Source organism: Ips typographus, linkage group LG2 (genome assembly GCF_016097725.1).
Source record: "Ips typographus isolate SLU linkage group LG2, UJ_Ityp_2.0, whole genome shotgun sequence".
Lineage (NCBI taxonomy): Eukaryota > Metazoa > Arthropoda > Insecta > Coleoptera > Curculionidae > Ips > Ips typographus.
Genome location: NC_138423.1, coordinates 14840713 through 14852875, shown reverse-complemented (window position 1 = coordinate 14852875; position 12163 = coordinate 14840713). Strand labels below are relative to the sequence as shown.

The window sequence follows — 12163 nt, the reverse complement described above, 5'->3', positions numbered from 1 at the left end:
AATGTATGGGCCCTTTTATTCTCCAGCTATCTTTTTGTGTGCAACTTACCATCTAGTTCACCTTCTCCCATTTCAGCAGCTTCTCCAGACTTTCTCTTCTTAGGTTTTTGCCCTACACCTGAGATTTCACCTTCTGTAGGTTCTCGCGCCCTTTTCCTTTGTGGCGCAGGTTTGTCTTGAAGATGACGTTTTGGGGGTCGTGGTGAAGTGGAAGCGCCTGGTTCGCTGCTCGATCTTTTGCGTTTTTCCGGTTTAACACGAGCGCCTTCTTCCGAGCTCGGTCTTTTTGGTTCCCTTTCCTATTCATAAAATGTGTAAAAAACATTGAATGAAGAGAACTTTTTATAATCCTTTGTGTAACAGAGGACTTTCTAGACATTTTTGTGTAACCTTACAACCTCAAATTGTTTTTTTCTTATTTTAAGAAGGAGGTACAAAATTTGAGTTTAGACTCAATTTTGACCAATTTCGGGTTAAGAAGTTTAAAAATCGTTAAATCAGTTTCGAAAAACATCTTTTTCTGAATTTAAAATCCTCTGAAACAAGTTTTTAACAATAAATCTGTCATTTCTAGGGTAAGAGAACAATCTATGACTTATTTTCTCATATCTCATATCTAATTAAAAAAAGTAATATTGGTTCAAATTTGTTTGAAGTAAGTGACCGTCGTAATAGATTTTGCTACAACAAGCAAATAAAAATGAACCTAGTAAATAGTGATGCCATGATTTTTTTCAGTAAATTTGGCAACCCTGTATTTTCAAGTTTTCACACTATTACTACCTGGAGAGTGTGCTGAAAATCATTTTTACCAAGTTCAAAATATTTGTTTTTCTCAGGTATTAAAAAAGTCATTATAGTTCAAATTGGCTTCAAATACAGTTTTAAATGAAAATGGTGAGGTTTTGTTTTTTGTTTATCAATCCCAATCCTCTGACCGGTTTCGCCGTATTACGGCTCATCAGAGAGGCTATAGGGCAATAGGCTATAGGCTATCATTTCTGGCATCCAGTTGACTATACTGGAACGAAGGTTTCGTTCTTTGGTTATTAAGCCCTATAGCCTCTCTGATGAGCCGTAATACGGCGAAACCGGTCAGAGGATTGGGATTGATAAACAAAAAACAAAACCTCACCATTTTCAACCAATCAGATCGGTGTTTACCGAATGATGCGGCATTAATGGTGCTGTTCCTAGATTTTGGAACGCCATCTGTACTTTCTAACTCATAGAGTTGAGTACAGATGTCACCAGATGTTGCACACAACTATCATTACAGTTTTAAATGTCAATAATTCACCAATCCATAGTCAATTAAAAAATAAGTTGACATTCATTATGTCATTTTCCCGAAAAGTGCTTCCTAAGGAAAATACAGTCCTTCAAATTTCTGTTTAAAAAATCGTTTTTTTTTGTCATAACTGTCAGACCGTTGGAGCAATATTGATCAAATTTGGAACAAGCACTTTATTACACATTATTACGGTCAAAGACCCAAAACTAACCCAACCCAACTTAAAAATTGTCTTGGAAACGAAAAATTCACTTGAAGAAGTTTAAAAAATATTATTGTAACCAGTTTTCATAGTTTCCAGACAAACTAAAAAACTTTAGTTTTGAAAATTGAATTAGAAAAGATAAACATTTCAGAAGCTTAAAAATTGTGTTTGTAACCAGTTTTCATGCAAATCGAGAGACTTTAATACTAAAAATTGACTTGTAGACATAAAAACTACTTTTTCAAGAATTTGTTACTACAAATTCAAACATTTAAACCTTAAAAATTGACTTGAACCCCAAAATGTAACTGAACTAATAAAAAGTGACATCAGAAGCTTAAAATTTGCATTTGAAGTAAGTTTTCATAATTTGAAGACAAATTTCAATATTTTAGTCTTGAAAATAGTCTTAGATGCAGGACTTTGGCATTAGATTCATGAAAATTGTCTTGAAAACGAACTTTTCGTACTTTGCTTTTAATTTTCTTCGAATTCTGGACTATTTTTAGTGCTTCAAAACTACTTTCAGCTTGGAAAATCGAGTTTCAAGACTATCTTCACCAAGTTATTGACTTATCAGGCCTAAAAGCCAGTTTGTCCACTGACCATAGTCTTGAAAATGTTATTTCAAGCTTCATCACTATTAATTACTGTTTTTAATGCTTTTTAAGACTGAAAAATGTGAGTTTAAGACTATTTCCAAAAGTCAAGTTTCTTCAGTAATAAAAGTAAAAAATGTTGGTACCAAATGCTACAATAATACGTCTTGAGAACTAATTTTTAGAAATAAAATAAACCGAAAATTTAATTTACTTCTAGACTTGTTGTCCAGTCCAGAAAATTCAGTTGTACACCAATTAAAGTCTTGAAAATATACTTTTGGACTTTCTTTAGTCCTAGTAAAGTCAGTTCTAGCATTAAAAGTCAACTTTTATATTATTTTTAGTAGTAAAAAATGAGTTTCATGCACAATACAATCTTTGTCTTGATTTCCGGACTTTTTTTAGTTCTTGAATGCCAGTTTCAGACACTCAACCAGGATGACAGTCTAAGAAAGCGAATCATAAGACCGATCATTCCTAATAGTAAAGTTTTTAGACTATTCAGTACAAATTTGGACTTTCACAAGTCTTGGATGTTCAGTTTTAAACTATAAAACGATTTTTTAAATTGAAATTTGGAGGACTGTATCTTCCTTAGGAAACCTTTTTCAGAAAAATGACATAATGCAAGTCAACTTATTTTTTGATTAGCTATCAAATGGTGAATTATTGAATGACACTTAAAACTGGACCACCCTGTATTTTGCTTGCACTAGGTAGATTCACCATAAATGTAAAAATTGGTAGCTAGCAAAAAAGGACCGTAATGACATTCTATTGATTTGGTCAGAAAATTCTGTACTGTAAACAAGCTTAGATGTCAAAAATTGTATTACTGTGGGACACTATGTATACAGAATGCCGCAAATGTGACATAATTGACGTCTAAAAAATGTTAAGAGCTGCAGCGGTTTGATTTATTGTTAAAATAGTTGTTGGCATTAAAATGATTGTTAATTTAATATTAAATATTTTTAAATACTAAAGTATCTGTCAAAACAAAATCTATAATTTGGAACGCTCTGTATAGATGATAAATACCTTAGGAATTTTGTCCCTAGATCGTGCTCTTTCTTCCTGCTGCGCTTCCTTCAGTTTCTTTCTCTCTTTGGCTAATTTCTTGTTCTACAAAAAAAGCAAGAATAATTTTGGAAAATGTGTATTTTTTGATCATGTGACATTAATGAAAATGATGAAGTCCACGTTTCTTTACCATATCATCGACCTGCTGTTGCTGTTCAGGAGTTAATTGAATCTGCTTGTAGACATCGAGGAGGGCCTCCAGATATGCGATTCGTTGTTGAAGCTTTTCGATTTCGGCATCTTTGTTGGAGGCCATCGCATTGAACAGCAGATCCAAAGGGATGAAGTTTTCCAGACAAAATTGCTAAAAATCAACATCTTTAGATAGGAAACAGTCAAAATGGAAAGGAATTTACGCCTTTGCTTCTAGCATTCAGTTCCAGTATGTGTTTTCTTCGTAGTTCAACCTCATCGCACCACGCTCTACGATCAGTGGCGGACCAATATCTTTTCATCCTGCTTTCAGATCTGGAATGGGGTATGTCGAAGGGTTCTCCATAACGGAAAACGCGTTCTTTTCTGTCTGCGTACGACATGTTTGTAGAATGGAGTAAAAGTCAAACTAATTTTGTCCGAGTGACAATGACAGCATATTCAAAATTGTTGCAGTCCTTCATGAGATTTTTTTAAATATTTTTTTTTTCTGTGATTTAATAAAACTTAATGTGAAAAAATGACTACTTTTCTCCAGAGAAAGACCAGGATGTTCATGGATCGAGGTGATTGGCTGAGGCCTGAAAGACGTAGATCAGAATCCCGACTCAAAACTTATCCTTCATCCACTGATGTTCGGAATTGGTGTGATGATGTGGAGGACCGCAGGCAGCATATTCTGGAATTGGTCGTTAAAGGGATGGATAAAGTAAGATTTAACCATTTCGGTCAAACCGGTTTAATTTGTTTGAATTAGTGTGCTGGGAAGCTGATTCCTCTGGATGTGCTTTTGGATTTGTTAATGGCCATGATGGGAGGTTCTGACAGTTCCAAATTGAAGAAATGCTTGGAACAGCTGTGGGACTTTATAGCTAGTCTTAATCTAGCACCCGAAGATGCAAAGAAGTTGAAGAAAACCGTACAGAACCACTTAAATTTCAGAAAAACTGAAAATCACTTTTTCTGTGCAGGTTACAGGAATGGATGTAGCTTGCAAGCAGAACATAAACGATACTTTGGCCAGCAAATTAGGAGTGAAGAAAACCTCTTCAAGTGACGAGTGCGAATCAGTTTGCGTGGCCGAAGAGCGACACATGAAAGAAAAAGCGGAAATAGAAGCTTTCGTCAAAGACGCTTTAAGTGACAGGCCTACGATAGAAACCAAAATAAAGGGGCCTGGAAAAATGGTGCTGGTTTAAGCTTTTTCCAGAATATTGTACAAATCAGACACTTTTAAAGGTTACCAGGATTAAAGGTTTGCAGCCCGGTTTTCAAGTAGTGGATGACCCATCCAATCCGACCAAAATCACCATTAAACGATCAAAAAGAGCAATCAAAGATCCCTCCAAATCAACTGAGACAATCCCGAAATCCAACCAGTTAACCCCAAAACCGTCGGCGAAATATTCAGAACCTGCGCTACAAACCGCAGTAGCTGGCGAAAGTGATAAAATTGCTGTACTAGTTGTTGAAATGTTTATTACTGTAATTGTCAGAATTGGTTTGTATTTTAGGCTTTGGAGGCTTTGTGCAAGGAGCAACAAGACAAAATACAAGAGCTAACTAAAGAAAGAGATGACTTGAAAACTAAACTGAACTCTTGTCTAAAAGAACTAGACAATTTCAAGGTAAGATTGAAATTTTATGTCAATTTTGGGCTTTTATATTTTATTACAAACTGCATACTGATGAACAGTATGAACTTCTAGAAAATATTTCCAGAAAACTTCTAGAAAAATTAGCAAAAAGGGCTAAAAATATGTTTTTAATTTAAACTGTAAGATTGTAATTTTCTTGCTGTATTTCTGTTATTTGTTAACGTATCAAAAAAAAGTAAAAACAATTCATTCACTGGGGTTTTCCCATAATTTTTTTAACAAATTTTCTATTAGAGAAGATTAAAATTGGTCGGATTCAAAATTTTGTCGTTACATCAGCCTCGACAGTTATTTGACAGATGGCACTAATGACATATTAATGACAGAACCGTCAAATGGTCCTGTTCAACAATAAATAAACAATCAAATTGAAATTATTCATTACGTTTTCTTATTTTTGATGTCTTACATTTTTAGACAGATTGGCAATGCATTTATAATGTCAGAATAAGCTTTGGAATCAAACATGTCCATATTTACAACAGCTTATTGACATTTGTCACCTGACAGGGCCTAACTCTGTCAAACTGTCAAAGTTCAAATTGAGCTCAACAAAGTTGAAGTAAAAAAATCAGTTTTGATCTTGAAAATTACCTCAAACGTCAAATTTTATAAGTCAAAATTCAAACTGATAAAAAAATTGACTTTGAAAATGATTGAAACAGTTACGGGACCCTCAGAAATACAATTTTTAATGTGAAAATGTTGCGGAATGTTAAATTTAAAGTGTCAAAATTTAAATTCGGAAAAACAGTCAGGAAACCCTGAAAAAATTAAATTTGAAAATGTCAAATTGTCTGGGTCGAGTTCAAGCTGTCAAAATTCATATTGAATAAAACGACCCTAAAAAAAATTGAATTTGCAACTGTCAAAGTTCGAACGTTATACATATAGTACAAGATAAAACAATTGATATTTAAAAATCTTCTTATTTGACAATTAACAATTGACATATAAATGGTGCAGAAAAAATGCACCACAAATACCCAACCCGGTGTTTGAACGATTTCCGTAATTTGACAGTTGGTTTAATAATGGTTTTTCAAAATTACGTCATTGTGATGTCAAATTCGCTCTGCTCGCTGTATGAAGCGTCAACTCAAAGCACGTGACTTAAACACTGCAGGCAAATTTACGATCACATGACGCACTCAATGTTGATATGTACAAAATGTTTGTACGTGACAAATTTTGTTTCTAAACCAAGCACCTTAAACAGAGTCTTTCTGTGCAGTATTTGCATAAATCACAACATTGTTCGTAGTTTGTGATTGGTCAAAAATTGGTACACAATGGGCCTATCCCACATATCATAAATTTTTGTTTTAATGACTGGAATCGAAAGAATAGGATCAAAAAACTAATTTTTCATATTCTTGAAGAAAAAATTATGGTCGTAAATGTTCCTACATTAGTTTGAATTTGTCCATTAAATTTAAAAGATCTGTTTTGGCGCGCATGTGACGTACGTAATTCTGGGCGATTTTATTGGCTGTTGCACGCCAACTGTTTCACTTCTTGTCGCTGATTGGTTGATAGTGTAGTACGTCACCAGCGGCGGGCGTTTAAAACATGAGATTAATGTAGTTTTTATCATCATTTTTTTTCTATTTAGACTTAATATTTTTGAAAACAAAAAAATACGGGTATAATATTTTCAATCCGTCTTTGTAGTTATAAAATAAAAAAAAATTGTGGGACAGGCCAATTGGTCAACATTATACAGGTGTGGTAAAACTGAAACTGGATAGGAAAACCAATGTTACTGACGGAGAAACATCAATAATTGCGTGCACTAGACAAAGACAGAAATCCTAAAAAAAGTGCAAGTAGGCGCAATTTTGGCTGCGATGTTGTCAAACGTCTTTTTGATTTCGTCGACTAGATTACTTACAAAATTAATATTTTGACTAGAACATTTCTAATCATTTCAATTTACTTTATGCCAATAGGCCGAACAAAAATTATGTAACTGATCCAGTGGATGAATTCGGATAAACTTCTGGCCTGGCAACATTGCCCCGAAGTTTTCGCCTACTACATATTTTATGAGGTTTTCTGTCTTTGTCTTGCGCATGCAATTATCTATGTTGTTTTTCTTTGACCAGTTTCGCTTTTTTTAATTTGAATAATTTCTTCAAAACGTTTTCTTAGTTTTGATAATTTACAAGACAACATTCTTTAAATTAATAATCCTTCAAACAGGATTTTTTTCATAAAAAAGCTTTAAAAAAATGCCAATTCAACTGATTATCACCACAGCTTTCACTCTAAACACAATAGACATAGTATAACCGAAAAACAGTTATTTTAAAACATAAACAACACTAAATTTCATAAAAACAAAAATAAACAAACAAAAACACTAGTTTAGTTCGGTTATTCTTCACGGTTCACGATTCGGACATTTGTCACGTGACATTCCATTGTGTACAATTAGCGCGGTCACGTGATAACTGTCAGATTATCGTCTGATTTGCCAAAAAGGTATAACCGAACTTAGTTTATATTCATCTGGTTTAAGTTGAATGTTGAAATGGCAAAGAGTCAAAAATCAAATTTGGAGCGTCAACTTTTTGCGGAGTTGCCGGCTTGTGCGATAAACGCTGCTTTAATTACGCTTTGACATAAGCGCTAACTAGCTTGTACAGGACAAACATCGCTAAAATTATATCCTAACAGGCAACTGTATAACTATCCATTGGGCATGCACTTATTGAAGATATTTAAACAGTGAAATTAATTCTTTAGATAAGATTTAATAGAAAATTACGCAAGACACTTTTTAATTTATTTGTTTTTTATTTTAGCGCTTTTTGAGTAGCGTCTCTCAGCCTCGCACCAACTATTTTGGCACTAACAGAAGCAAATTTTCATTATGTGACTGCAATCCTCTTTGCAATTGCGAATAAACTTTTCCAAATTTCACTACTTTTTGACTTTTCCCAAGAAAAGGAAAATTAAGTCCGGTTACTGCTGCATGCCCAGTCTTGCGGAATTTCCTTTTACAATTTTCTTCCGGGCATGCAGCAGTAACCCGATTTTTGTCGATTTTGGCTAACTTTGAATTTTCCAACTATTCAGAAAATACAAACCGTGGCTAATCCAACATTACCCACATCGTGCCAGCAAGAAATCGAAGCCCTGGAAGCGGAAATTAAAATAATGAGGAGCGGTTCTCCTTCACCCGAAGAGGAAGCTAGAATCATCCAAAAAGAGGTGGAGGTCCTCAAACGTTACTGCTCGAAACTGAAAGAAGTGGAGAGCGAAAACGAAAAATTAAAAGTGGAGCTAGGAAGCAGAGTTGCAATCAAGGACAGTGAACCGGATATGGACACATCAAGAACGGACACTTTAAAGGACAAACTGAAAAACTTGGAAAGTCTGACTGAGGAAAGGGACAATTTGGCTAACAAGGTGCGGATGTTGGAGAAACAGCTGATGCAGTACCAAAATTTACCCGGGGACGTGGACGAGTTACGAAACAAGTCTGAAATACTGGACAATGTGATGATGGAGAGAGACAATTTGAAGCAGAAATGTAAAGGAGTGAAAGCGATGGAGGAGGAATTGAAGAAGTTAAGAGTGAAAGCGGAGAGAGTGGATGAACTAGAGAAACAGCTGAGAAATGCTTCTAAAGGAGATTGGAGTTCAGGTAAGTGATAATTTTTCTAATTTTTTACTAACCAAAAATATAATAATTTGATTTAATATTTTATGCGAAAAGGTACTGAGAAAATAAGAATTTGGTAAACGTCTCTTTTGAAATTTTCATTTGTTTTCCATTAGTATTTGTAGTGCTAAACTAGAGTAGGTATTGTCATACTGTTTTAATGATATTTGGTGGAGTGGGACAAATACACTATTCTAATCACGTTCCTTTTGAATCTACCCTATCCATTGAATTTTCTCTGTACATACATACAATAAAAAACTTCATGTCAGACATTTTTGATTAAATATTAAAAGTCACTCTGGATGTCGTACAGAGTTTAAACACATCGTTATTAAGATATAAATCAAATATACTTTTGTTAAATGGGACACCCTGTATATTTTGGCAGATAATGACGTTTTATGAAACATGTTTATTTGTTCGTGTGTGTCAATGTTTTTGTATTATTTGGATAATATAAAATCTGCATTCATTTCCAAGTTTTTTTTGCAGCTCAGAAACATCAAAATGCTATTAGTGGCTCAAAATCTTTAACAAAATGTACTAGAAACTTTCAAACACTTTTTTGCAAGATCAGAAAAACCAAAATGTCACTAGTGTCTTTCAAACTGTCTTCTGAGTCTTTGCGCAAACTTTTTTTGCAGGTCAGAAACACCAATTTGTGGATTCTGATCCTTTAAAGTGTCATCAGAAGTTTGAAAACTGTTTCCAGTTGCTTGAATTCTCAACACCTACCAAGTAGAGTTGTATCTTTAGAAATCCCATTTCATTGGCTATCGATTGACGTACAAAAGTGTATATAGTGTGGACCAAATAATCGAGTTATTTACGATTGAATGAAACGCTGCACTAAAAAAGTGCAAAATAAATTCATCAACTTTGACGCCCTCTAGAGGCGCAACCCAGAAACAAAGCAACCAGTGTTGTCATACCGTTGGAAAGCCCATTTCATTGGCTATCAATTGATGTATAAAAGTTTACCCAAACTGTACCAAATTAGCGAGTTATTTACGATTTAGTGAAATCAAAAAGGTAAAAAAAAGAATTTGTTATTAAAAATTTGACGTCCACTAACGGACAAACCGTCAAATCAACTTACCAAGGTTGTCATATTTTTACAAAGCCCATTTCATTGGCTATCCATCGACATATAAAAGTCCTTACATTATATGTCAAATAAGATAGTTATTCACGATTGAATGAAAGAGTGCGTGAAAAGTTTAAAAAAATCTAATTTTTAAAGTCAAAACATCCGGCAAAAATCACGTGACACCAATCACCGGTCAGAATGGCGGAATTTTATGTGCGTTTGTCACGTGGCTTTGACAGAACTGAAAAGTAAAAAAACATAGAAAAAGCCGATTTTCAATGGCTGGGAACAAAAATCACGTGACCTAAAAAAACTGGTTAAAAGTCATAACAATACTCAAAACCTGGTTGAACATAAAAACAATTTTTTTTTTTGGTAATTGTAATTGTAATTGGTAATGGTAAATTTGCTCTAAAGAAGGAAAAGACAAAAGAGTGCTGTAAAAGACCCTAAACAGCGTAACACGATTATTTGCAAAAATATCAAAAAAATTGTAATAGATTAAAGTTGTAGGGAATTTTACGCTCTACAAAATTGTATTAATATACTTTTGCCCTAAATGGCCTTCTCAAGGAGATATTACCTAAAATATTTCATGGACAAAAAAAAAAGATAGCTTTTTTTGCTTATTAAAATCTGCAAAATATACAGTGTCCCATTTAAAAAAAATGTAAGTTTAGTTCGCAAAACTGTATTGCTCTATCTTTTTTAGTTTTAGTGACACCCCGTAAAACCATCTATACACTTTTTGTACAGCACATAGTAGACTGTAAAGAAAGCCATGACAAGCTGAATCGTATGTAACGAATGACGTAAGTAATATACAGGGTGTCTCGTCTTTGAATACGCAGATAACGTACAGAATTGTTATCATTATGTATTCATGCAAAAAACCCAATCAAACCAAGACAAAGTGTCAAACATTTCTGGATAAGGTAGATCCGAAAAAATCGTGAACAAACTTTATTATTGCCAATAAAAAACGTCTTTAATAAAAAATTACTTATCTTTGTCTGATTCTAAAACAGGATTGGAACTAAAGAAAACCCAATCGAGAGCAGGCAACTTGGAAATCGAACTAAACAACATAAAAAGCGAACGGGACGCCATGAAAAAACGTATCGACAGCATGAAAAAAGAACTGGACAACCAAAAAACTAAAGTAACTGAAGCGGAAATGTTGCGACTGGAAAGGGATCGTCTCCAAATCAAACTGAACGAACTAGCTGACATTCAAGTTTTACTCGTTTTGCTTTTACACAATCAAAAGTTAAACTGGTTCATTTCAGGCGCAATACGAGGACACAATGAACAAAATGAAATTGTTTGATGCCATCAAAGCGGAAAGGGACATGTACAAGCAAAAGTACGATGAAGTGTTGGACATGGAGTGCAAGTGTGAGTTGTTGAAGGCGCAAGTTGATGAAGCCAGGACTGTGGGCAGAGAACGAGACCAGTTGCAGAAGCAAGTGGAGGATCTAGAAGCTTGCATATGCGAGCAAGAAGATGAAATAAGGAGTTTGGTGATTCAAGTAGATGGGTTGTCCAAATCGAAAAATGATACTAACGTAAAAGTTCTATTATACTTTTATTGCTACCATATTTTGGTTATATTTTTAGAACCGAATCAACTCCTTCAAAGAAGAAATGGTGATAAAAGATCGACTTTTGGCCGCGTCCCATGACAAAATTGCCCAATCACAAAGCCTGAACACTCGAGTTCGAGAACTAGAAAAACTGCTCCACAACGCTGAACACACCATTTTGCAAAAAGACTGTCACATTAAATGCCTGGAAAATCAACTGAACGGTAAAACTGGATCGCTGAATGCTGGAAGAACATTCAATAAACGCGAAGTGGACTCGGTGGAACAAATGCGCAAAGAGTTGGAAGCGGCCAAGGCGGAAAATAAACGGCTCCAGGATATCGCCAACAAAATGATGTCCATCAGCGGTGATGATCACGTGAAGAAGATGCTTAAGCAGTCCGAGTGTGCTGTGAAGAGGGTGGTCCAGGAGTTGGGGAAGCAGTACAAAGAGTGGGACACCATTAAGACTAAGACTCCTAAAGGGAAATTTGGAACGAATAAGTTGGAATGCACCTGTCAAAATTCAGGTGCGTAGCTAGAAAAACTCCTGGTTCAATTTTAAAAGGTTGTTTTAAGGGGAAGTGTCTAGTGGAGATGATTGCGAAATGTTGAGACAAGAATTAGAGGAGTTGCAAAAGGAGAAGCTGAAACTGGAGAATACAGTGAAGCAATTACAGAACGAAAGTCGAGCGGGAAAAGGTTTTAAATGCCCTAGTAATTGCAAAGCCTGACCAAATTTTGGTGAAACATCTTTGTTACGTATAGTAGGCTAAGGCTGTCACGTGTCGCCAATAAATTGATCCCAAATTGAAA

General features: G+C 34.8%; 2 protein-coding genes across 2 annotated transcripts in view; one reads left to right on the top strand and one right to left on the bottom strand.

Annotated features, from left to right (window-relative positions):
* LOC145724625 (uncharacterized) overlaps positions 1-3780 on the bottom strand; it is a 7368-nt gene extending 3588 nt beyond the window's left edge. Inside the window, exons 1-4 of the mRNA XM_081972982.1 lie at positions 3541-3780; positions 3315-3488; positions 3143-3226; positions 50-299 (exon numbers count right to left, since the gene is read on the bottom strand). Coding sequence (XP_081829108.1) covers positions 50-299; positions 3143-3226; positions 3315-3488; positions 3541-3720 — 688 coding nt within the window. The 5' untranslated portion in view covers positions 3721-3780. The remainder of the gene's footprint in view (positions 1-49; positions 300-3142; positions 3227-3314; positions 3489-3540) is intronic.
* LOC145725328 (uncharacterized) lies at positions 3758-12163 on the top strand. Its single transcript, XM_081974043.1, has 10 exons — positions 3758-4046; positions 4095-4256; positions 4309-4524; positions 4577-4795; positions 4852-4965; positions 8080-8650; positions 10790-10998; positions 11051-11329; positions 11382-11877; positions 11927-12163. Exons 1-10 carry the CDS (start codon positions 3858-3860, stop codon positions 12079-12081), a joined length of 2610 nt encoding a protein of 869 aa, XP_081830169.1. The 5' UTR covers positions 3758-3857; the 3' UTR covers positions 12082-12163.

Coding starts and splice junctions, on each gene's coding strand:
- LOC145725328 (XM_081974043.1), top strand. CDS start 3,858: ATGACTACTTTTCTCCAGAGAAAGACCAGGATGTTCATGGATCGAGGT. Junction 4,047..4,094: donor TCGTTAAAGGGATGGATAAA/GTAAGATTTAAC, acceptor TGTTTGAATTAG/TGTGCTGGGAAGCTGATTCC. Junction 4,525..4,576: donor TAAAGGGGCCTGGAAAAATG/GTGCTGGTTTAA, acceptor ACACTTTTAAAG/GTTACCAGGATTAAAGGTTT.